General features: G+C 37.8%; 1 protein-coding gene across 1 annotated transcript in view; it reads right to left on the reverse strand.

Annotated features, from left to right (window-relative positions):
• PDE11A (phosphodiesterase 11A) overlaps positions 1-27,596 on the reverse strand; it is a 255,806-nt gene that overhangs the window by 183,873 nt on the left and 44,337 nt on the right. Inside the window, exon 4 of the mRNA XM_004426667.3 lies at positions 8,561-8,693. Within this exon, the coding sequence (XP_004426724.2) occupies positions 8,561-8,693 (133 nt within the window). The remainder of the gene's footprint in view (positions 1-8,560; positions 8,694-27,596) is intronic.

Genomic DNA, 27,596 nt, shown 5'->3' on the forward strand with positions numbered 1-27,596 from the left:
AGTATGCACTTCAAGAAGCCACCTGATCCAACAGCAGGTCATCTGCAAATGCAGTTTATGTACATGCTGTTGGGACAGTCTCACACAAAGATCTTAGTTAGACTAAAAGCCAAGCAATGCTCCATGCTGGCAAGGGCAACAGAAAATAATCCATCTGAATTCCCCAGAGACACAGCAAGGCAAGCTAATTTACTTAGATCCTGCATTATTTCAAATCTGGTTTGAGTAACAGTATGTAGCTTTTGGAGGGCTCACAATAGCCCGGTAAAGTATAATTTCACATAAGATATAAAGGGTCTAAAACTTTAAAATACTTTTATAACTTTGCCTGATTATAAAAACCATATAAACACTTGTGAAATTTTTAAGTAAAAATAAAATCAAAAGCTCTAATCTTGCCATCTCTAGAGATGGCAAGCATTAACAGTTTGGTATAAGCTCTTCCTGATCTTTTTCCTACAAATACATAATATGTTCATACATCAATTTATAATATATTCAACAATATATAATATATGCATAAATAACATAGACAGTATACTCAACAATACTGAACAATATTCAACAATAATTCTGTTATGTACTAAACGTTGTTTTAGTTGTTGGGGATACATCAGTGAACACAACCGACAAAATCCTCACCTTCATTGAGCTTACATTCTAGTGAGAGAAGACAGAAGGTAAACAATACAAAAAAGACATAAATAAATTATATGTTAGAAGGTGTTAGGAATTATGGAGAAAAAATAGACCAGGATAAAAGGAATTAGGAATACTAAGGTGCCAGGCTTTTCTAACAGGTAACATTTGAATAATGACTTTAAAGAGGTGAGGATTTGAGCCACGCACATATTGAGTTAAGAGTATTTCAGCTGAGGGAGTAGCCAGCACAGAGGCCCTGAGGTAGGTGTGTGAGTGGCATGGTCTAGGAATAACAAGGAGACCAATGTGGCTGGAGAAGTATGAGTGAAGGCTGAGGGTAGATAACAAGGTGCCAGATTGTGTAGGGCATTGTAAGCCTCTGAAAGAATTGTGAATTTGGCTTTTACTCTAGTGAAATTAGGAGACTTTGAAGAGTTTGTGAGCAGAGTTGTGATATGATATAACTTAAAATTTAACAGCCTCCGGCTCTTATATTGAGAACAGAGTGTAGAGGGGAAGAGTGAAAGCAGAAAGATAGATTAAGAGGCTACGGCCATGAAATAGTCCAGAGATGATGCTGGTGTGGACCTGGGTGGTAGCAGTTGAGTGGTGAGAAGTGGTCAGATTCTGGATAAATTTTGCAAGTAGAGACAACTGGACGTCCTCATGAGTTAGATGTGCAACATGAGAGAATCATGCCTATAAAATTTTTGGCATAAGCATCAGAAAGGACTGAGTTGCCCTAACAGAGATAGGAAAATAGAGAGAGGGGCAGGCTGGGGAGAAAAAAAGATTGTGAGCTCTGTTTTGGTCATGTTAAGTTTGCGGTGTCTATTAGAAAAATATGTGTATATATATGTGTGTACATCCACATATATTATTCTATACATACTTTTATACATTATTCTAAACATATTTCTCTGTGGCTTGCTTGTTTTCTTGTGAACATGTTTCCAGATCAGAACAGAAAGAACAGAACAGAAAGATTGTCTCATGGGATAGAGATATTTTGTGTGGATTCAATTTTAGTTTTTATTATAGTGTGGTAGCCAGAATTCTAAAGATGGTCTCTAAGATTTCCATCTGCCCACCCTCTACTTTGTACAAGCCTGGTATAATCCCCTCCCCTTGAGTGTGGGCAGGACCTGTAAATATGATCGGATCGGCACTTCCTTGATTAGGTTACGTTATACGGCAAAGGTGATGGGATAGCCACTCCTGTGATTATGTCAGCCACTCCTGACATTATGTAAGCCTCTGTCATAGTCAGCTGAAATGAGATTCTCCTGTTGGCTTTGAAGAGGAAGCTGCCATGTTGTGAGAGGGCCATATAGCTAGTACTTGAGGGCAATCTCTAGGAGCTGAGAGAGACCTTTGGTCAGTAGCCAGTAAGAAAATGGGAGCCTCAGTCTACACTACAAGAAACTCAATTCTACCAATAACTTGAATGAGCTTTGAAAAGAATGCCAAGATCCAAATGAGAATGACACCTGTCCAACACGTAGATTTCAGCCTTGTGAGGCCCTGAGCAGAGAAGCCAGCTACGCCACACCCAGACTTCTGACCTGCAGAAGCTGTGAGATAACAAATGGGTGTTTGTCTCAAGCTGCTGAATTTGTGGTGATTTGTTATATAGCAATAGGAACTTAATGTTCATGGTATTCCTGTCAACGCCTTCAGGAGCCACGCACGGACACCCCCTTCCCAAGGAGCAAATGACCGACAAAACTACAAAACCCACTAACATGATAACCCATGAACATGAGTGTTTCTTGAGCCTCTATAAATAAATATAATCAGTTATGTTTAGTAGATCTTTTCCATCTTCCATCCTTTTCAAGGATTACAGAGTCTTGTAACAGAATAAACATATAGTGATCTTCATAAGGTTGCAGAATTTAAAGCTCAGAAATTTAGTTCTGGCTCTGTGTCTATCTTATACAACAATTCTCATAATTTTCCACCCATAAACCAAGGAGTTTGGCCTTAAAACCATGCATGCTATCAGGCCCAGCAGGCACCACTTCTAAGAGTCAACTCGAACAGGCAGACAGAAGGCGAGTAATCGCTGTGGCTCGCCTGCTAAGTTGCTCTGTTCACCACAAGGAGGGAACTCCATTAAATATTTAACACAATCACAACGAGAACACCCAGCAGGTGGACAACTATGATTACTTGCCCCATAGCCCTCGCAGCAAGTGCCTGACAGCACCCGGGATGAGGTTTACATCACTTTAAAGACATCCCTTTGTAGCTTCTATCAAAAGGAAGACCAACAGTTTCAAAAGGGAGATTTCAAAATAAGGATCATTCTCTTGCCGCATGTATTCGGGCAGAGTTTCTGAGGACTTCCCAGAAGTTGTTACAAGGCAGCAAAGACACAGAAATTGGAAATCTAGTTTCTACTTTAACTGTACAGCTAAAGCAAAGCGTGAGAGAATAAATTCTCTCTTATTAGCAGAAAATAGCCACTGGCATTACGAATCCCCAAACTGACAAGCTTCCCATGTTAGTTCAAACTGGAGAAGAAACTACCAATGCACACAAGAGGATGTATTGGGGTGGGCATCCACAGTTAGAGATCTGAAGAATCCACAAGATAGTCCATGAGGCGAGTCTTTCCTAAGTTGCCGCTGAACAATTTCATTCATGGAGTAGGGAACACCTCCCTACCCACTGCAACTGATCAGGAATATCTGTTTGGGCCTAAGATGAGCAAAAACTAGACTTCTATTGTATTAAGCCACAGAGATTTTGGAGTTTATCTACTGCCTTAACTGATACAGTTATTTGAATGTAGGCAGCAGAGCCATGTTTGAAATATATCAGTGTAACTGGCTTTTAGCTATATGTTTTAAGGATTGGTGGGTTGCTTGGGCCTGGGCAGTGTAGCCAGCCCCTGAAATTTGATCATCCTTAATGCACCTAGATAATCTCACTCCTCGATGTCTGGATGCTCTTCTAAAGAGCCAGGTCTGCATATTGCTGGCCCCTATAGGGGAGGATATGGTGATCATCTCCCCAGGGCAGCCCAGGACCACAGGACGTGCATCCAGCCTTCACCACCTTTGCAGCTAACACCTGTTATTGTTCCTCCTCTGACTAGAAAGGAAAGACCTGGCTTTCTTGAAGACCTACAGATTATCAGATTATTGTCACCTTCCCTTCTTTATTGTCAACAAACAATCACCCTTAACTCCCCTCTTTGGCTAGAGATTTTCCTCTTCTTTCCTGACTGTGGCTCTAGAGGAAGCCAACATTGAAGTTGGCTTGTCCGTAATCAAGATCTGTTGGTCCGCAGCTCTGTGTAAAGGCCCCTTCATTTAGAGAAAAGGACCTGAATCTAGCACCCACCCCCTGTCCCTGGAACTAAAAAAACTAGTCGTCAATCAGATTAATATCTTCACCTGACATTTATACAGGATTGCACGGTATACAAAATATTTATATAGAATTTTACATGTTACAATACGTATGTAAGTAGTATACTCAGCTGGTGAGTGGAGCAGACACGACAAAAAGGTAGGTCTGCTGGCCAAAAATTCATGTGCCTGCGTGGAGAGAGGAAAGACAGAGTGGTGACTCTATTGCCCAGGCAGCCCCTCCGCAGCTGGTCCTCCCAAGTGGCCACTCAGAAAGAGAGAATTAAATTAGAAATCAGAAGGTACAGAATCTGTTCCATACCATGCCTTGAGGAAGCGGTGTGGCCTTAGGCAAGTCACTTCAGCTCTTCAAGTCTCTGTTTCCTCACCTGTAAATTAAAGAAATCTCTAATATTTCTATTTACTGAAAGTTGATGTGTCTATAGTATGAAACCCTAGAATAAGGTCGATTACTTTTCAGTGTTCTATCCCAGGTCACTACATTGCCTGATGAATTGGGGTCCTTCTTTGTGTTCGGTAAAGAGAATTCAGGTTGCCAGAATTAGCCACTAAACCATTGAGAAATTTAGGATAGATATTAGAGTTTAGCATAATTGTGTTTCTGTCAAATTTACAACCATTATGTAGACTTATGTTGAGAAAATCTGTAGGAAAAATAGGAAATGCTTTGAAAAGGATTCCCCATGCTATCTCCCTGCAAATTAACACTCTTGCTAACCAGCCTCAAACTATTCAAGGAAGTCAGTGAGTGTAGAGAACAAAAAAGCAAGCAATTTTCCCAGTGGAGATAACTATTGGAGATAATTCATCAATCCCAGGTTTTAAAAAATTGTTTCCTTATATACTACCACTGATAAATAACTACTCAGTTATGACTACTGGGAAAAATTATGAACCCACGTGCCAGACGCAAGAAGAGAGGACTCAAACCTTTGCGGGAAGACAACACAGTTCTAAAAGGTGCCCTCGTCTCTAGGATGATTCTAGAATTAGTTTTAGTAAAAGGATGAAGCAATTCCATTTTGTCAGGGTACTTTTTTATCTTGAGGAAAATACTTAATACATTCATGAAAAATATTATCTGAAATGGCTGTCTTTATCTTATGATCTACACCATCTTACATCAGCCTTTGCAGGAAGAAGGTTCAAGCCTCTTAGCCTCTTGTGGGAGCGCTGTTTCATTCATTATTAACATAAACAGCTGACACCTGTCACTGAGGCAAAATATACTTGAGAAGGGAGGAAGCCTAAACAGAGAAATAATTTTGCTTTTCCTGTGTGATACATCCCACACACACACACATAACCCAACATACACACACAATTGTAGGACATATCTACTAAATGCCTGTAGGTAGGCAGAGCTCTCTCTCTCACCTCCATCTGCATTGGTTAATTCCTTTCCAATTTTTCCCCCCCAGCATGAGAAGGGAAATGTAAAGTAACTTTAAATTCCGGTACCATGCAAAGAGAACATGTAAAAATCATGGTATAATACATCTTCAGATTTGCATTTAAAATCTGGCATTAGCTGTGGCAGACTGAGAGCATTTTAGGTGGAAGGCCAAGACGGAATGATGGTCTAGGTACACGCTTTATTTTATCATAGGGGAGAACGTGATCTCACAAATAGTCACTGCTTAACTTTCCACAGTTTACTGTCTGCAGACATCATTGCTTCTAACTATCAGATAAGGGCATGAAATTTTTTATGCCAAATCCCGCAGAAATAACTGTTGCATTTTTGCTCGAGAGTCCATATTCTTCTTTTTATAGATCAGTGGGGCAGGCTGCCTTACTGGCATGGACTGTAAGTGTGGAGAAAAATGTAAAATGGCTGTATCACTAATCAGGAAGAGATGTGGTAAGAGCCTGCCTGTAGACATGAGGATACAGTATATTCAAGCTCACTATATTGTATTAGCAAGAAGTATTCTTGAGATGTTAATTTTCATAAGAAACAAAGAGCAATGATTGGATGAGAATTTTTCGTTCCCTGATAAAGGTGAAGAGGCCTGCAGCCTATGACCCAGCATGTCATTCTCCTAGGTATAGACGCTACAGAAACTCTTGCACGTGTGCACTTAGAGACATGGACTAGAATGTCCTTGGCAGTTATGTATGTAACAGCAAAACTCTGAATCCAAATGCCCATCAACACTACAGTGGGTAAATAAAGTGAGGTTTATTCATACAATGGAATACTTTGCAGCAGTGAAAATAAATGAATGAATTATAAATTCATGTGACTCAAGAACATACGTTGAAAGAAAAAGCAAGCCACAGAAGAATATATACAGTATAATTCAATTTATATAAAGTTCAGAGATATGCAAAATATAACAATATATTGGGCAGAGATTCAAACATATGTGATGAAACTATATAGAGAAGCAAAAGAATGTTAAGTTCAAATTATGCTAGTGGTTACCTCTGTGGTGGAAATAAATCAGATGGGATTAGAGAACATCAATATAAGGATTCAAAAGTCATGATCACATTCTTTTTCTTAAACTGGGTGGTGGGTATTCACTGTATCATGTTTGTTATACCTTTATATATGTCTTGTGAACCAACTTTTAAAAATGGTGTAATTTGTTGATTCTTTTTGCTTCCCCAGAATTTGACTTCATGGCCCAAAGCTAAGAGCAGAATAACAGCGATCCATACCAAATTTAGTGCTATAATTTGTGGTAGGAATCAATCACTATCCCTCAACATCTAATCTAATATGCTGACTGTGTAACAATGAATTAGCAATTAATGATTTTTCTGCATAGCAAGTCTTTCAGTTTGTTCAGCTATTATTGATGTTAATTATAGAATACTGAGAGCATGTCTTCATAAAATTGTGGGTATAGAAATCTGTTGTTCAGTATTCTCTCTCTAAAATCAAGGAGAAAAGAAACATAGCAAAAGGCAAAACTTCATAAAATCAGTCCTAACCTGCTTGCAATGCTAATGTATATAAATATTGACATCCATAAATCATTTCCACTCTGCCAGTCACAGAACCAAGGTTGTGGTGTTCTTCCTTACAGGAGAAGAACTAAAGAAGCTTTGGACTGTGTACTTTCCCATGGAAGGTAACTCAAAGTTCAGAAGTCACGTATCAGAACTGAGGAGAGCTAGCAGGTGGTCAGCACTGAGATAGCTAAGGTAACATGCTGGAGAGATGCCCCAGCCAGACTGGGAGTTCAGGAAAGTATTTCCAGGGTAGGAGCAACTCAGCCAGACACTCAAGAATGACGAGAAAATACACAGAGGACGTAGCCTGGGGGAAGAGAGTTCCAGGCAGCTACAGAGAAGTGGTGGGTTTGGGGAATTTAAAATTTCCCTGCAGAGATTTGCAAAGATGATCCGACTGAAGTTCTAAATTAGACTTAGATTCCAGCCTCCCGACCGTCGTTGTGTCCCATTCCAGACACTGGAGATGGTACAGGGCAGGATTAAGAGTAAGGGCTGGGAGTCTGAGACAATCCTTGTCTATCTCCAGAGTCAAAGACCAACCCTCAATTTTTGTAAAATGGGGATGATGACGCCTACCTCTTAGTGTTGCACAGATTAGATGTTCCGTTCTGGTTACTAATCTATCTTCTGCTCTGTAGCCAGTGTGATCTTTCTAAAATACAACTCCTGCTTCTCCCCCATTTAAAACTCAGCTACCGGTTCTCCATGGCCCACGATAAATACTCAAATCTCTTAACATGGCTTTCAAAGTCTTTCAGCGAACCGTCCCCTGTGTCCCCCTCCACCCTCATTAACTCACCTCAGTTCCCCAGCCCGCCCTGCTTTTTCAGCTTTCCCTGAACACACGTCTCCTCACCCTTCTTCCCCTCAAACTCCTGTACTCTTCAGATCATAGCCTGGCAATCTAGAATAGGACACTTGTAATGTATTGAACACACACACATACAGAACTTTGATAAGTTCATGTGAATTTATCTGGATGATATTCTATACTACCTTAGAATTTTAACTACTGCAAGTCAGAATCTATATTGTTTTAATATATTCTGCGTATCAGCACAATGTGCCTATATTACTAACGTTAAACAATAATACCAACCAATTTACTGTTTCTTGGGAGCAATTTTTAAAAATATAGTAGTTGTTCTAACTTCTATAAGGGAAATAACCATGTTATATACACATTTTTATTATTAAATATTTCATGGTTTAATATAAATGATAAATATAAAATAAGTTTAATATAAAATGTACATGGGTACATTTAATACATGAGTACATGTATATGGGTACATTTACTATAAAGTGTACCCAATCATAAAACAGCCTCAGACTAATACATAATAAATAGCCATTTTGCCACAAATCAGAGTAGAGATAGGAAGTTTTCCTGTCAACAGTGGGCAATGCTAAAAATCAGATCACAGGGGAAAGATGCAAAAGAATTGCCAGTAAACTTAAGGGTCGTTGTCAATCTGTATGATGTCCCTTTTTTGCTTCAACCAGCAAGCCATCAATAGTGTGACAATTGAACCATAGGACTGCAACCAGAGGACTCCTCTTACCTCAGCATCAAAGCGAGGATCCTGGTAGGCATCACTGATGTTCACTGGAAGGCCAGTAGAAGCCACCAGCTCGGCGATGCTGTTATTTATTAGCCAGTCAGAGTATGATGATTTCTCCATGCTTTCTTTGAAGCTATCAGAAAACCATGGCAGGAAGTAAGAAAAAAGAGAAACATAAGTTGGCTTGAAAGCAAACCCTGTAAAACTACACTCATAGCAAGATTGTCTATCCTCACTAAGAAGGGATAAGTGACTTTATTTACAAAATAATGGCGAGGTAATTATCAGTAGCTACTTCAAAAAGACTTACCTGCTATAATATCAAATAATCAAATCCATAGGTATAAATGATAGGTTCTCTATGATCCAGAGAGCAACTCTAGGTTGTATTTAGGCCCCAGAGCAGGCAGACATAAAGTAGAAAATCAGGTAATGACCAAAATTGACGATAGGAGGCCAACACAGAAGCATAATAAATTCCACTGACATCCCCCACCCACCCGCCTTAAGTGAGTAGACTAGATGTTTGGTACCAGGAAAGATTAAATCCAAGAGTGGGGAAAAATCAGGAAATAAATTGAGAATTTACAAAATTTTAAATGTAGCAAAAGAGCACATCTAGACTACAGGTAATCTTAGTAATTACGTAACAATTTTTGCAGTCTCAGAGTATGTTTCTTGACAAAAACACAATTCCAACTTGCAAAATCTCACTGGAAAGACCGTTTTAACTCTACTGACCCCTAACATTAATAATTTAAATTATATCCATATTCAATTTGAACGGGGAATTTTATGCTAAATGATTTTGTGAACTTTCTCCTGTATCATTTTCACTACAAACATCAAATTTATAGAAATGCTATAAGTATTAGTAAGATTCCCCACTCCTTCCCTCCCTTCCATCTTTTCTTCCCCAGGTACACATTGAGCACTGCACAAATGCAAAATTGAGTAATGTTCAAATTAGCATTATCAAGGAAAATTTTCATGGAGGATGTTAGATTTGTGGCTTGACGGGTAATAACCGAAATTACGTGAATGAATACAAGTATACTAGGGTAATATCTTCCAAACTACATTCCGTGGAACCCTGGGTTCCATGAGATGTTAAAGAGCATACTACAGCAAGAAGAATAATACCTCTATCGACTTTCTAATCTAAATTGCATTATATGTAAGAAAAACACTAAACACTGTACATAGTCATTGTTATTAGGCAATAATATGCCTGTATGGAATTTGTGCCATACTGAGAATGCTAAGAACTGGCATGGAGAGGCCACCAGATGCATGACTGAGTGGGAAGCACAGGCATTATTTGCCATCATTAATATATTTCATCTGTAATGATTGCTGGTTTGTGTCTAATAAGCTCAACATATATTTATGATGTTATTCATCCCTTATTGTTTATTAAACATTACTAATACATAAACTTATTCTCTATGGATCTCGGGCTGAAAAATGGAAGTTTTAATAAAAAGCTGAGGCTTGTAGTTCTCATACGGTGCCTAAATCAAAGGAAAAAGACTGAAGACTTCAAAGATATGATGAAGCCTTTATTTTCTAAAACAAAGGAACATCAACAAAGTCCACGTTTTATTTTCTCTTTGCTATATTGTACCTGTGAGAAGTGAAACTTTATGTTGTGCTGCAATGAAAGCAAAATATAGGAAGAACCATGATAATGCACCTGATATGAGGGTCCAACTTAATGAAGTCATCTCTAAGTTTATAAAAGGGTGTGACTGAGCTGACCATTTCTTCAGGGATTAATTGATCTGTCAATTCCTTTTGTGCTGTCGGTGTACTTTATTCCACACTACAATTTTTCTTAAGTTCTGTGATAAAATAGTGTGGAATGTGCCGACCTAGCGTGTGGTGGGAGGAAGAGCTGCAGGGGAACCCTGGGGATGAGTCTGGGGAGGAACCTGAGAAGGAAACATTTGGGAGAGGGGCAGGCAGGGAGGGACTAAGGAAGGAATCAGTTTTATTAACAATTGTCAAAAATATTTAAGCTAGATCTTTTAGGATGGGCAAGAGTTCAGCAAGGAGAGACTGGAGGGGTGAGGAGGAAAGCACTGATGGAAGAGGGAACAGCAGGAGCAAAAGACACAAACGAAACAGAGTACAAGGGTGTGTTCTTGGAACTTGGAGTAATCCCCATTGATGGGAGCACAGGATACACACTGTGGGGAATAAAACTGAAAAGGGGGCAGGGTGTAAAGACGAAGACTTTGACCAAGGAGCTGAGACCTTAGTTATAGGCAATGGGGAGCTGATTAAGAGTATTGAGCAGGGAAATGACATGAGTTGAGCTGTGATTTTAGGAAGCTTAATCCAGGGACAATGAGCAAGGAGAACTGGCTAAGAGAGACTGAAGGTGGGGAGAGGTCCTGGTAGACCAGTGAAGTCACGCAGGCGGAGGTGACGATGCCAGCCCCTCAAGAGGAACTGCAGAAGATTCCCCAGGCCTTCGTGGGCAGACAGCAGTGGCTTACATTTTGTTCCTGTGTGCCTCGCACTATTAGCAGAAGGGAGTTGTTTTGAAGAGTTGGGAGATGGGGAAAGATAGATATTCTGTGAGTCTGGAACCCGTTATCCATTGTTGAAAATCCAGGACCAGAACTCATATCGAGTCTTCAGCACTGAAAATACTAATACAGAGTTGAGATCATCTTAGGATAATAAAATGGATGAGATCACTCAGAGAAAGAATATATAGGGAAATCCATATTTAGGGGAAGAAGGAGAAGAAAGACAGTAATAAAGGGGGCAAAATAAAGAGAAGAAAGAAAAAAGACAAAACAAATTTATCATCACCCATGGTGGGCCAAGGGCCAAGCCAGATGCTTTACCTAATTTGTTTTGTCCTCACATAACTTCTATGAGATGGGTATGATTCTCTATATTTTACAGCTCAGAAAACTGAGGCTCAGAGATGCTAATTAACTTTCCCGAGTGGAGATAGGACTTTCAGCTAAAATGTGACTCCAAAGCCCCAAATTAGTCATTATTCTGCTGCCTCTCTGGGAAGGAGTCAGTGGGTAGAAGCAGAGCAAGAACATAGGTTCTCAGCTAAAGAAAAGAAGGGACGGCCAGTCAACCTCATAGAGAGTTTCAGGAAGATTCTGCGGATAATAAACACTTCAGTCTGAGACTGCAGTCAAGGAGGGGGGAGGAAAAAACATTGAGTTTGATAATCCAGAGCTTTAGGTCTCTCCTTACAGAATTCCCAGTGAAGATGATGATGGAAACACTTACTGATCAGGGGCTCCAGAAACACTCATTCTAAATCTAAAACATGCTTAGAATCTGGTCTAGTTCAGGCTGCGTATATACTGAAATCACTCTAGGGTTGTTGAACAATGTAAGAGGATAGACTATGTGCAAGGCACTGTACACAGGCGCTGTTGAGGTGGTTTCTAGAAAGTATAAGCCATGGTCTCTGCCCTCATGGAGCTTGCCATCTAGTTGGAGAGATGACAAATAAACACACTGAAATTTAAACAATGCACAGTTTAAATGCCTAGTTCAAATTTCAAAGGAAAAATTTGTCGTATGGCTGTATTGACCAGTTGCCAAGTCAATTGTACAAATCATGAATGCAGAAGAATTCCAGGGAGAGAGAAACCATTTCAGGGGCTGTAATCTAGCTAAGGCCTCAGAGAGGAGCTGAGATTTGAACTGACCTATAGCAGCAATAGTGCAAACAGATTTTCTGAAAACGACCTCTCCCTTTCTTCGGTTTAACGTTGCACAGGTACATAAATTAAGGCCCAGGGTGACAGAATGCCCAGAGAGACAGTCAGGAAGGTCGATTTGTCACTCTTAGTATTTGAATCACATTCTGGCTTTTGTACCAGTTTAATCTTCCAAATCCTACTATTCTACTGTAATGCAGAATCACGACGCTGAGTTAGAGCTTTCAAACCCTTGCCTCTTTTCTTAAAAAAAAAAAAAAAGGTAATTTTGTTTTATGATTAAGACCATAGATTTTGGAGCCAGACATAACTGATTCAAATGCCTATTTTGACACTTCCTACAAAGTGATCTCAGGCAAGTTATTTACACTTCATCTATAAAATGGGTATAATATTACTACTTAGACAGTTATTGTACAGAATAAGCTAATAATTTATGCAAGTCCTTGGCATATTATCAAGCCCATAGTAAACATTTTTTAAAATTACTAACTTTTTAACAATGTCAAAAGTAAATTCTGCATGTGACAGAATCTCTTTGTACATTTCAGCAATGTGGTGTTGTGAATTTAATCACAGAGGAAAGGGCCCAAATTATTTGTGCTTCTTGAAGGACACATCTGGCTTAAAGGATCAGTTCTTTCATTAAGGTGGGTCAACTCCCTCTGATTTATGAGGGCCCTTTTACTCTGCGTGGTTACCTCCCTTTGGATTGATTATTATTGGAACAGAATATGGTAAGATGATGGACACAGCCACGTACAGTTGTGCAGGTTTTGCCCTGCAGAGGGGTGCCCTATAAAAGAGATGAACAGGGGCTGAAATCTAGCCTAGTTACACACATTGGCTTGGAGCTGCATCCATCTAAAGAGAGCACCTTTTTCTAATTCTCACAGAGACCCTGTATGGGCTGACAATGGCCCTGCTTCAATCTCTTCTTTAACACATCTGACAAATGGGCATCTAATATCAAATTGAATGCCTTCAGTGACAGAGAACTCATTACCTAGCAAAATACTCCATTCCATTCTGTAGCAGCTCAATATGCTTTCTAATCACTATCATCCTTTGCTCCCAGTCCTATGGTTTGTAGCCACAGAGCATGAATCTATTTACCTAACAGTCCTTGAAATATCTGACAATAAATTAACTTGTTCCCCATAGTCTTCCACCTAAAATCATTCTTTTCCAACATATCTCCAATTCCTTCAGCTACTCTTCTTGTGGCCTGCCTTCCTTATTCTCACCATCCCAGTCTTAGATGTGCGCCTGCTGGTTAATAGTCCTCTTGAGTATGAAAGCCAGTCCAGAACAGGACTGAGCAGGGGGCCCTGAGCAGGATGAAGGTGGGATGACCACCTCCTTTATTCCAGATCCTTTTCCCACCAACAAAAGTCAGGATTGATAGTTCTTAATGGATCTTAATTTTTTATAGGTTTTTAGAATTAATATCTAAAGTTGAATTAACCAATTTCCTAGAGCCCAAAAAGTCACACAAGAGATATCAAAGGCCAAAACATCCAACACTAAGATTTCCAGTTTGGGCTGGAACCAAGATAAGGAGCATCTCTGCAGTTTGGAAACACATCTATAATTTGATTACTCTGCAGCTTGTGAGTACAAATGAGATTATGTCAGCTCAGTGGATCTTAGCTGCCATGTGCATAATTGCAAAATCACAGATACCTCCAAGTCCTCTCCCCACCCCTCGTCAAGCTCACTGCTTGGAAGGAGGCTGGACACTGGCTCCCAGAGGACCAAAGCTTCATGGAATAAGGGAAGAATACTCTCTCCCAAGCTCTGCCTAGTATTTTGGTCCCTAGGTCCTAACGCCATATTACTTGTGTCTACATCGTCACAAGTTTCCTCATTAAACAACCCCTTTAGCTTCTGCTCATACCCCTCTTTGTACAGGCAGAGGATAGGGCTGGGCTGACCATCCATGTACAGATGGGCTCCTGTGTGTCAACTCTTTCTTTCAGCAAAAAGAAAAAGACTCTTATGAATCATCTCATGCAAGCGGATGTCTGGCAGGAGTGCTGGGTACGTGTGTATGTTGGCAAGACACAACGCACAACAATGCATAATACAGAGAAGATAAAGGGCTTAGAATTCTTGACAACATTCATTTGTTGTTGAAAACTAAAGGTTGGTTGAGAAACCATTCAAATGTTTCCCAAGGTTTTTTTTTAAACAAATCAACTTATTGTCCATATTTAACAGCGTTTCACATTCAAGACATAACACTATTTTGACCTTGCTGTGGGGATGTTCCAAAAAATTCTAACTTAAAGAAAAAAAACAACACAGCAGACAAAAAAAAATAAAAGTCTGAGAAAAGTAAAATAATATTATGGACACTTAAACTTCACTGAAACTTCCTTAAAAAGTAAAAATTAACTATTTAATAGCTTGTTTTAACTCTTTAAAAAGCAGACCTCCCTAAGATCAAGATTTGTTTAAAATAACAAGTGAATTGTAAACAAATCTTTTAGCTTGTTATTTTCTCAGAACCAGGTGCATGGAAAGTTGTAGGTTTTTAAGTGAGTTTCCTGCAGAGCTGCAGGGCAGATTCTTCTTCCTCAGTGGTGTCTTGCTTCCAGTGTAAGACTCACACTGACTTCAAAGAGAGCTTCATGAGCTCAAATATATTGACCATGGAGGGATAAAAGAAAATTGCTCTATTACAGAAAACACTTAATTCCTGAAATGAGGCTGTCCCTGAAGTGAGGGCCAGTGAGGTAAATATAAACCTCAGGGTTGACAAGTTGCAGAGTAGTGTAGCAGAGAAATCGATACAAGTAAAGCAAAACAAAACAAAATAAAATACCCAGGACAAGTAACTTCACCATCTTCAATTGTCTGAGAAGCCTATCTTAGCTAAAGGTTCAAACACAGAAAACTGTATGAAAATAAACTTAAGACTATTTTTTAGAATTAATTCTCAAAACAAGTCTCTAAATTAGAAGACAAAATATCTGAATAAAATAATGTTAATCATTAGACTGTGTCTGTTTTGATGTTTTTGTTCACTAGAGACTCCCAAGACTTCACTCTTTCAAGAATGACCATTGGTTGGGCCCCTACTAAGTGCTGGATAGTAGTAGGGTGAATCTTGCATGAATTGATCAGTAAGGGTCTTTTCCTTTTTGCTGAAAGGAGGTGGCACATAGGAACCCATCTGTATGTGGATGGTCAGCTCAGCTCTGCCGCTGTCTATACAGAGAGGAGTATGGGCAGAAGCTAGAGAGGCCACACCTTCAGGGAGCTCACAAACAATGACAATGGATTGTGATAAACACCCTAATATAAGGATGTACAAGAAACTATGGGAACAGGGAAAAGAAGGGTCAGTTCTTTTTTGGTTGGAAATTTTATTTGGGGAACCACTTCACAAAGGAAGTTGGTCCAAACTGGTCTTTGTAGGATAAGTAAGAGTTCTTCTGGCAGAGAAAGAAGATAAAAACAATTCAGACAAAACCACAGCATGAGTAAAGCTTTAGAATTTCGAGGTTTTCTGTATTGATATGATAAATAGTAGAGCTAAAATTTAGGATACATGGTGGAAGAGGCCAACCAATATATGATGTGATTCCATGCACATACTTTATAACCACAACCACATATATACTGATGATTCCCGCATCTGTATCAGCAGCACTTGTGTCCTGAGTTCCCTACGCATATATACAAACACTTTCTGGACACTTCCTCCTGGTTATCACCATGCACCTCAAATTCAACATTTTCAAGACTGAACTAACACGCTCTCTTTGATGTGATAACAATCATTAATGAAAACTGTGACCCTTAACTAAAAATATATCACTGGGTTAAGAACAGAAGTTTCAACATAGACACACCATCTATTTTCTCATTGTCAAGTAATGATTGTCAACTGCTCTTCTGACAGCTTGAGTGTTATACGGTGGGGGTAGGATTCAGAGAGCCGAAGAGTCAGGAACTCAAAGAACTCTTTAGGATAGATACTTCTTTTCTATGCTTTGCAAACAAAAACTGATTTTTGATCTACAGGTTGCGCCTGGTACTGTTTGCCATTTGCTTCATTGACTAGAGATCACTCTGAACTTTGGTTCACAAAGAGAAACACCATTCCTTACTTTTTATTCTCAAGTAAGCCCGTCTATCCCTGGGCCCTTCCTGAAGGCCTCGAGCTGTGCAACATTATTTGAAGTTGTCTTTCAATTAGGAGATTAAGAAACTAAGTCAATACCAGTGGGACTCAAAGCTAGGACCCCAGCAGGAGAGTCTCAACCACCTGGGAGTGGGAGGTTGATAATCTCCCACTGGCTTCAGTATATCTTTGAAGGTTACCAAACAAGTCTTTTAGTCATAAAAAGTAATGGGAGAGAGTGTAATTAGCAAGCAGAACCAGGCTGCCAGTTCTTTCACTGTGGAATATGCACTAAATTGCAGAAGTTCCTGAAGCTTATCATGATCTGTTAATGGACTTGCCTTTAAGGTCTTGTCTGAGGACACTTCATTACATTCTTATTTCTCTCATTTTAAGCATTCTGTGCCATCAGAAATTAAGACATGACAACCAAAGAACACATTTTCTATCCTTCATTTCCTCAAGTTGTCCAATTAGAATGAGATTTATCACCCTAAGGAGTGGGTGTCACTTGGGGAAGAGTCTTGTGACTCTCAGATGGGTGTCAGATGGCACTGTGCGAGTGGCTGGTATCTACAGTTTAGCATTATATAGTGACAACTGGTTGGTTTCACAGCCAAGCAAATCTGGAGGGGGTTTTGTTATCTTATTCCAACATTTCCTAGCTGTGAGACTACAGATAAAATTTTAATAACTCTGATTCTTAGTTTCCATAATGGAAAATAAAGGAAATAAAATTCATTTTATAGGGCTGTTTTGAAGATACAATAATATACTGTTGAAGAATACATGGTACATAGAAAGCTCTCAATAAATATCAGTTTCTTATATCTCAAAGATTTTTCTTTTATTAAAAACTCTAAGGTGAGACACGCTCTGTTTAACTGCTTAACTCCTGGGAGGCAGTAGAGATGTTTTTGACTGTGGCATCCTTGTGAAATTTGGAGAGGTGCTGAAGAGAAAATGTGCTAGTTGGCATTGTTGATAATAGAGCACATAGTTAAAATTCTATCCTGCTAGATATTTCAAGTAGCCCCACCACATCTCTCTTTGGGGGATGCTGTGGCCACATCCATCCATCTGCTCTGGACTGAGAGCATGCCTTCCCAACAAGTTCTAGGCATCTACACAGCAAGAACGGAGAATTGGATCCAACGTGTTAAAATATTAACTAAAATATGTTAAATGAGAGACCTACAAAAGCAAGAGAGTCAAACATAAAAACCAATCGTTACGGCTTCTAAGTTGCCATAATTCTGTTTACTGCATAGCATCAATCAAAGGGACAGCTGACCTACATAGGTTACTTTATTATGTTTGATCTCAGTACTCATTCATGTGCCTTGTCATTCATGGAACATTTTTATAGCTTTCATTCTCCTCTGTGACAGTTTTACTAGAGTGGCAAGCCCAATGATCTGAAATAAATAGGGATAATGAGACGTTATGTCTTTCATTTGAGTCTTCATGTTCAAAGACAGGAAAAAGAAAAAATAGAAATAATGTATATTTAAGAGGTGAAGGTTAGATGCTTGGGAAATATGTTTCCTTGAGTTTCTTAAGATTTTGGAAGATATAAAACTTCATTACAAATATTTCCTCTCCTTCGTTGATGTTTACTTCTTATAACTACATCATGCAAAGGGGGCATGGACACATACACCACTAGTGCAATGGAGGGTATTTATTAAATAGGGTTATTTGGTGAGAAAAACATGCAAACCCATGGTTCCCTAAGAGGTGTGCTTAGGTTAGGCATTAAGTGTTTCAGTGGAAACATCCCAACCTCATAATATACTCTGTATATTTTTAGGGAAAGGAGGCAGGAAATATCTAGGTGACTGTAACAATGGAGCTCCTTGGTAAAGAAATGGCCTTGGTACCAAGATGGAGCCTCAGAGTTCAGTCTCTGGTACCAGTCTTGTCTTCCAACGAGCTAACGCAGCCTGCTGGGCCACCTCCTTGATAAACAACTGACAGGGGGTAGAAATGAGCCTCCAGGGCCATCTGGATTTCTTGTTCTTCAATTAACAACATTAAATATTGGCATAATGAGGTTTAGCAGCCCTGAATGTGCTAGACAATAGACAGTCAAAAAGAATGTCCTAAGGTTCTTGTTTAAAGGAAGCTACATAGCAACACAAATCTTGCTTATGTTTGAAGCTGACTGGTGGGGGTGGTGATGGTGTTGTTTTAATTTTTAATGATTTAAAGATTTTCTTTATTTCCTTGAAATCAGAATAGGTATTTATTTATATAAAACACCCCTCACATGCTTTCTAGCAGAGACACAGTAGCAGAAAGAAGATCCACGAAGAAAAAAGTAGAAGAAAGAGAATATATTCATGACATACTGCAGAAATATTCTGCCTTACATGAGTGTGTAAGTTTGTCTAACATTCCCTATTACTCTAGATAATAGAGAAATTAAAAAGAAGGTAAAAAGAAGAGGCAAGAACTTCCAACTTGCAGAGTAAGGACTACTGAAAATTTGTTCCTAAAATTTGTTTGTTATTTGTAATGAATAAATAAAAGCAGTGAGAACACTAGTAAAAACTGTCAAAATCAACTTTTTGAGAACTCTGGAAATAAAGGGAAAGGTTTGTAAAAATCAAAGGAGTGTTTATTCAAGAAAAACAGTTGAATCTCTATAAGGACAGCAAGTTTTGCGGTGTTTTAACTTACATTATTCCCATCTCCCTCTCCCCAGCTCTGGGATAACTGTGAGAACCAACAGCCTCATAATTATGTTAACTGTGAAAACCAGCAGCCTAGCAGTCACTGGCAGAGAAAGAACAGATTTGAAGCTCCCCAAAAGCCCTATCCCCAGAGAACTGTCATTATTTGACCTGTTTGGCAGCTCCATGGAAACCTCCACTCACAGAGCTCATCTTTATTTGATTTGACTTGGAGCTTGCTCATCAAGAGCAGCCTTCACCCCTGGGGCATTAGTGGGAAAAAACCAGCAACAATTGTTTAACATTGCAACTACCTTAGGCAGGGATAACAGCTGCAGCTAACAAGAAGCTGACCAGAAAACTTAAAAGGAGAAGTGTGGGAATGAGATATTCCCAGAGGGCTTTGAAAAGCTGTGACATATTCCTGGAAATCTAGAGGGGCATGCACACTTGTAGAGTTGTACATATGCCCAGGAAAGACCCGAGAAGGCTCTAATATCTCACCTCTGGCTGATTTTGAAGCTCTGTGCAAGCAGAAAGTGATAGCTAAGTAAACTTCATGTCAGAGAATTGAAGATATTTCCCCCACGCACACAGATCCCCTCAGCAAGGCTGGAAGACTTACTGGTTCAAAGCTTTTAAGGAAATCTCTATCCAGTATTAGCTGACAACTAAGCTAACCAAGCAGGGAATTCAGTTGCCACACACTACAAAGAATAGTTGAGACATACGAAGAAACAGGAAAAAAAGCAGTGAATACACTTTTTTCCCCATACACAGGGAAAAGAAGCAGTCAATAGAAAATGTCCCTGAGTAAGTTCAGATGTTGGACTTACTAGACAAAGACTTTAAATAAGCTATGATAACCATATGTTCAAAGTACTAAAGGTAATCATATCTAAAGAACTAAAAGAAAATATGAAAACAACATCCCACCAAATATAGAACATAAGTAAAGATATGGAAATTGTAAAAAAGAACCACATAGAAGTTCTGGAATTGAAAAGTACAATAACTGAAATGAAAAATTCACTAAGAGGGTTCAATAGTAGGTTTGAGAAGCCAGAAGAAAGAATCACTAAACTTGAAGATGCGTAAACTGAGAATATCTTGTCCAAGGAACAGAAAGAAACAAGCGGAAGGAAAATGAATAGAGTCTCAAGGACATATGAACATGTGCATGAAGGGAGTCTCAGAAACAGAGGAGAGAGGACAAGGGGCAGAAAGAATATTTTAAGAAATAATGGTTGAAAACTTCCCATATTTGATTAAAATAAACATTAATCTATACATTCAAGAAGCTCAACAAACTCCAAGTAGGATAAACTTGAGGAGCTCCACATGATGATCAAACTGTTGAGAGCCAATGACAAAGAGAGAATCTTGAAAGCAACAAAAGAGACATGACTCATCATGTACAAGTGATCTTCAATAAGATCAACAACTCCATGATTAGAAGCCGTAAAGGCCAGAAGGCAATTGAATGACATATTCAAAGTGCTCAAAGAAAAAGACTGTCAACCAAGAATTATATATCCAGCAAAATTATACTTCAAAAAATGAAGAAGAGATTAAGACATTCTGAGATAAATAAAAACTGAGAAAACTCATTGTCAGTGGACCTGCCTTACAAGAAATACTAAAGGGAGAACTTCAGGCTGAAGTGGAAGGGTACAAGAGAGTAATTTGAATCCACATGAAGAAATAAAGAGCACTGATAAAGATAACTCTATAGGTAAACATAAAAGACAGTATAAATGCATTTTATGTTTGTAGCTCTTTTTTCTCTCCTATCTCATTTAAAAGACAACTGCATAATGCAACAATTGTAAAGCTGTGTTGATGGGCGTTTAGTGTAAAAAGATGTAATTTGTAAGACAACTATAACACAAATGAGGGGAAAGGGAACAGAACCACATAGGAGCAAAGTTTTTGTATACTATAGAAATTAAGTTGGTATTAATCCAAATTAGATTGTTACAAATTAAGATGTTAATTGTAATCTCCAAAGTAATCACTAACTAAATCATTGAAAAAAATATATAGTAAAAGAAATGACATGACAATTAAAATGGTACATTAGAAAATATCTGTTTAACAAAAAGGAAGGCAGTAGTGGAGGAATAGAGGGACAAAAAGACATAAGACATATATAAAACAACAAAAAGACAGATGTAAATCCTACTTTATAAGTAATTACATGAAATATAAATGGATTAAACACTCCAATCAAAAGGCAGAAATTGGCAGAACGGATAAAATAACATGATCCAACTATATGTTGTCTATAAGAGACACACTTTAGGTTGAAAGACACAAGTGGGTTAAAAGTAAAAAGATGAAAATATATACACCATGAAAACAGTAACCAAAAGAGAGTTGGAGTGGCTAGATTAATATCAGACAAAATAGACTTTAAGAAAAGAACAATTATATAGACAAAGAAGGATATTTTATAATGGTAAAAGGATCAAAGCATCAATAAAATATAACATTATAAACATATTGCACCTAACAACAGAACCTCAAAATATACGAAGCAAAAACTGAGAGAATTTAAGTGAGAAATAGGTAATTCAACAGTAATGGTTAGAGTCTTCAACATTCTACTTTCAATAACAGATAAAACAACTACACAGAATATGAATAAGGAAGTAAAAGACTTGAACAACACTATAAACCAATTAGACCTAATAGACATCTATAGAACATTCCACTCAGCAACAGAAGAATAGACATTCTTCTCAAGCATGCATGGAGCATTCTCTATGACCACATATTAGGCCATAAAACAAGTTTCAGTAAATCTAAAAGATTGATATCATAAAAAGTATTTTCCAACTACAATGGAATAAAATTAGAAATGAATAAGAACTTAGAATAAGTTTGGGAAATTCATAAATATTTAGAAATAAAACAACACACTCCTAAAGAACCAATGAGTCAAAGAAGAAATCACAGAAATTAGAAAATATTTTGAGATGAGTGAAAACAAAACACAGTATACCAAAACACCCTAGATGCAGCTAAAGCAGTGCTTAGGAGGAAATTTATAGCTCTAAATGCCTGTATTAAAAAAGAAAAACGATCTCAAATCAATAACCTCACTTTTCACCTCAAGACACTAGAAAAAGAAGAGCAAACTAAACCTAAAGCAAGCAGAAGGAAGGACATAGTAAAGATTAGAGGAGGAGTAAACAAACTAGAGAAGAGAAAAACAATAGAGAAAATCGACAAAAACAAAAGTTGGTTCTTTGAAAAGATCAACAAAATGATAAATCTTTAGCTAGGCTTAACAAGAAAAAAAGAGAGAAGACTCAAATCACTAAGATCAAGAATGTAAGAGAGGGCATTATTATTAACTTTACAGAAATAAGATCATATGGAAATACTATGAATAATTGTATGACAACAAATTATATAACCTAGATGAAAGGGACAAATTTCTTGAAAGACACAAATTATTGAAACACACTCCAGAAGAATTAGAAAATCTAAATAGATCTATAAAAAGTAAATAAGTTGAATTAATAAATAAAAATTTTTTAAAAGCTCAGGACTAGATGGCTTGACTGTTGAATTGTGCCAAATGTTTAAAGAAGAATCTTTAAACTCCAAGCCTTCATTTCCAAAACATAGGAGGGAACACTTCCCAACTAGTTCTATGAGAGCAGTATCACCCTAACACCACAACCAGATAAAGATAACACAAGAAAACTACGGACCAATCTCCCTTATGAATATAGACGCAAAAATTCTCAACAAAATACCAATAAACATAATCGAGCAATATATAAAAAGATTATACACCATGACCAAGTAGAGTTTATCCCAAGGATTCAATACTGGTTTAACATCCAAAAATCGATCAATGCAATACACCATATTAATAGAACAAAGGACAAAAATCACGTAATCATCTCAATAGGCACAGAACAAGCATTTTACAAGATCCAATACTCTTTAATGACAAAAACTCTCAACAAACTAGGAATAGAAGGGAATTTAAACTGATAAAAGGCATTTATGAAAAATCCACAGCTAACATCATACTTAATGGTGAAACACTGAAAACTTTCCCTGTACAATCAGGAATGAGACAAGGAAGTACACTCTTGCCATTTCTACGTAGCAGTGTACTGGAGGTTCTAGCTAGGGCAACTAGGCAAAAAAAAGAGACAAAAAAGCATCCAGATTGGAAAGAAGTAAAACTATATCTATTTGCATATGACATGATCTTGCGTACAGAAAATTCTGATGAATACACACACACACACGAAAAGATTAGAGATAATAAATGAGTTCAACAGGGTTAGAGGATATAATATCAGTATACAAAAATCAGTTATATTTCTACACATTCATTGAACAATCCAAAAATGAAATGAAGAAAATAATTTCATTTACAGTAGCATCAAAAAGAATAAAATATTAGGAATAGATTTAACGAAAGAAGTACAAAACTTTCACACTGAAAACTACACAACATTCTTGAAAGAAATTAAAGACCTAAATAAATGGAAAGACATCCATATAAATTAATTAGAATATTATCAAGATCACAATACTCCCCAACTTTATTGATAGATTCAATGCAATCCCTATCAAAATCTCAGCTTCCAGTTTTGCAGAGTTTGAAAAACTGATCCTAAAATTAATATGGAAATGCAAGAGATCAAGAATAGCTAAAACAATCTTGAAAAAGAACAAAGCTTGAATAAGCTGTAGCTTATTTCAAAGCTACAGTAATCAGGACAGTGTGGTACTCATGCAAGGATAGACATATAGATCAATGAACTAGAATTGAGAGACCAGAAATAAACACATACATCTATGGTCAACCGATGTCCCACAGGGGTGCCAAGAAAATTCAGTGGGGAAAGAATAGTCTTTTCAACAAATGGTGCTTGGACAACTGGATATACACATGCAAAAGCATGAAATTGAACATCTGCCTCACATCTTATACAAAAAGTAAACTGAAAGTGGATCAAAGACTTAAATGTAAAAGCTAAAACCATTACACTCTTAGAAGAAAAGAGGCAAAAATCTTCATGATCTTTGATTAAGCAATGGTTTCTTCGATATGACACCAAAAGCACAGGTAACAAAAATATATATATATAAATTTGACTTCATCAAAAATAAAAACTTGCAGTTCAAAAGACATTATCAAGAAAGTAAGAAGACAACTCATAGAATGGGAAGGAATATGTGCAAATCAAAATATAATAAGGGACTTGTATCCATAGTATATAAAGAACTCTTACAGCTCAACAATAAAAAGATAAGTAACATAACGTAAAAAGGCAAAAGATTTAAATAGATATTTCTCAAATAAGATATACATTCTGCCAATATGCACACGAAAAAGTGCTCAACATCGTTGGCCATTAGAGAAACGCAAATCAAAACCACAAAGAGGTACCATTTCACACCCACTAGAATGGACATAATAAAAAATAAAAAGGGAGAAAAATAAGTGTTGATGAGGATCTGGAGAAATTGGAACCCTCATACTTTCCCAGTGGGCATGTAAAACGGTGTAGCCACAGTGGAAAACAGTCTGGCAGCTACTCCAAAAGTCAAACATGGAGTTATGATATGACCCAGCAATTCTACTCTTAGGTCTATACCCAAAAGAACTGAAAACATATGTCCATCTAAAAACTTGTACATGAATGTTCATAGTAGCATTATTCTTAGTAGCCAAAAAGTGGAAACAACATCATCAATTGATGAATGGATAAATAAAATGTGGTATATCCATACAATATAACATTATTCAGCCACAAAAAGGAATGAAGGAAAAAAGTACGTGGATGAACAGTGAAAATATGCTAAGTGAAAGAAGTTAAACACGAAAGCCTGCGCGTATTGTGTGATTCTATTTATATGAAATGTCCAAAACAGGCAAATTTATAGAAACAGAAAGTAGAGGAGTAATTGCCAGGGCGTTGGAGGAGGAGGGAGTGGGGAGTGACTGCTAATGGGTACAGAGCTTCTTTTTGGGGTGATAAAAACATTCTGGAAACATACAGTGCTATAGTTGCATAATCTTATGAATACACTAAAAACCACCAAATTTTACACTTTAAAAAGATGATTTTTCTGGTATGTGAATTGTATCTCAAAAAATTTGTAAAAAGTAAGAATAACTGGGACAAAGATGACAATTAAGCTGCCAAGTGAGAATTACAAAAAAAAAATTTTTGGATAGTTAACTAAATCGAGTAATATTTATTGAGTCTCTCACCAAGTGTAGTGGCCATGGAGATGCCCCATTCCTATCTCCTTTTAAGAGAACCTGCAGCAGGAAGCACAGCTGATTGACTACCTCCATCTCCGCGCCTTTGAGTCCAAGATTTCTCCCAGCTGTCCCCTGCCCATGACTGAGCGTGCAAGGTAAGAACTGGGCCATTCCTATGGATGCGAGATTCCTCCAATGCGCAACTTCTGCTCAGGACTCCCCATCGGCCTGGCAGAGATTTTCTCCAAACCACACTGCTATCTAAGAATATTCCTTCCTTTCCTCTCTCCTTTCACAAAGCATTGCAGTGGAAGTTTCTCCCTGCCTACTCCTCGTCTTGCCTTTTTTATCCTTCACAGCCATTTGCCCTAAAAATCTTTTAAAATTTAAAAACTTTTAAAATTCAGTTTAATCTTGGCATACGCTTCTTGGAAGACAAGAAGTGACCCACTAAGGTATATTTAAGAATGACTCTAGTACAAGACTTAAAGACTGTGGCTGAAAGGCCCTGGTACGACTGAATGTGTCTGCTCTATACACTACTCCACATGTTCCCAGAATTCCAAAATCAGATTACGCAACACATTTCATTCACGTGTACTAAACAGTTGTATAAAAAACTTATACAAACAAACCACTCCCCACGGTGCCTAATTTGAAGCACAACATGTATTTGAGTGACGAAGTTCTGGAATGCTTGGAAAATATCAGTTTCACACAACCACTGTATTTAAAAATAACCAATATAGGAATTGATTGAAGCCATACAAGTCTAAAGCAGTGCTTTTCAAACTGTGGGTCACAACAAAACAGTGAATCATGAAATCAGTCTGTGGGTAAGGACAGCAGGTTTTTGTTTGCTTTTTTTTAAAGAATAAAATACACCAGAATATACATACATAGTAAGGTAAGTATAGTTTCACGCAACTTGTTTTAGACATGTATGTGTGCATTTGTGTGTATATTTATACGCATAACTAGGTTTGGATATAAAATGTATTTTTTGCTGTAGTTTGCAATCAAAAAAAGTTGAAAGTCACGATCTAAGGGATACTCAATGAAGTTGGCACAGTTAGGATTCATGGTAAAGACATTTAGCAACATTCTTTAAGGTAGGAGCAGAATTTCTGATTCCCAAAAGCCTCATCAGGGTTGCATGCTTCTGGGTGGTAAAGTCCAAGTGAGGGTGAGTCACATCACACTTTCTGGAAGCATGAGCCCAGAATCATATTCACAATCTGGATAGGTGCTGGAGATCACCTCACCTGGGCCAGGTACATCTCAGTATTACAAAATGTATGATATGATTGTAGGGTATAATCACAGTAAATCGTGAATAAACAAAATCCTCCCTCATCATACATAGTCTCTCCGGGCTAATACAATCTAGTCCAAGTTTGTGTCTGAATGTATCATTGCTGTTGAACAAGAACAAAGGATGGGTACCCAGCTATAGAGCTCATCCTGTAGTTTTGTCTCATAGTCACATCTCGTGGATGTCAGCTCCCCTTTAAAAAAAATGGCCAGATTTGGGCCATGAGGGCTGGAAGCCTAAAGGAAAGAGTTACAGAGAAGTGAGGAATGGTTGTAAATCACTGCTGGAAGGAGTAATTTGTTTGTAAAACTAGATTCCATGCAGAATTGTAAAGGAAAAGAAAAAAATCAATAAGGCATTGAAACATAAGTTTCAGCATTCTAGCCTAAAAAATCCAATGCAGTAAACTAATGTTGAGAAGAATCACAGGGCTGTCCAAGCTTAAAACTGAAAAAAACCCTCAGGGTCTTCTAGGTGCTTCTCAAAGCTGAGATATATGTACCTCAGAGGTAGATGTAGATGAGTTAAGGGGTAGAAAAGTCACAGGAAAAACAAAGTGTGGTAGGATCACATTATTTCATTGACTCTACAATACCATTGACAGTAACAATAACAGCTGCACTGCTATTTTTGAACCACTAAAAAAGAGAAAAAATGCTACTATGAGGTGATGTGTTCCTATCACTTAAAATATTTTACTCTTATTTAAAAATGTCTTTTAGATTACACAAATTTTATCATATACCATTCCTGAAGGAAAATTTAAACTATATAAGTATACATAAAAAGGAAAAATTATAAGCAAAATAAATTGACTAAGACATTTCTAAAATTCTTTCCAGTGTCACTCTTCTGAATCATTTTTCAATACAGAGTCTAATGTTCACAGATATTATCCTCTGAGGCATCAGGATATCGAGAAGACAGAATTTCTTAGAAGAAATCATCCAC

Source organism: Ceratotherium simum, chromosome 9, assembly GCF_057802395.1.
Source record: "Ceratotherium simum simum isolate JZ-2026a chromosome 9, ASM5780239v1, whole genome shotgun sequence".
Taxonomy (NCBI): Eukaryota; Metazoa; Chordata; class Mammalia; order Perissodactyla; family Rhinocerotidae; genus Ceratotherium; species Ceratotherium simum.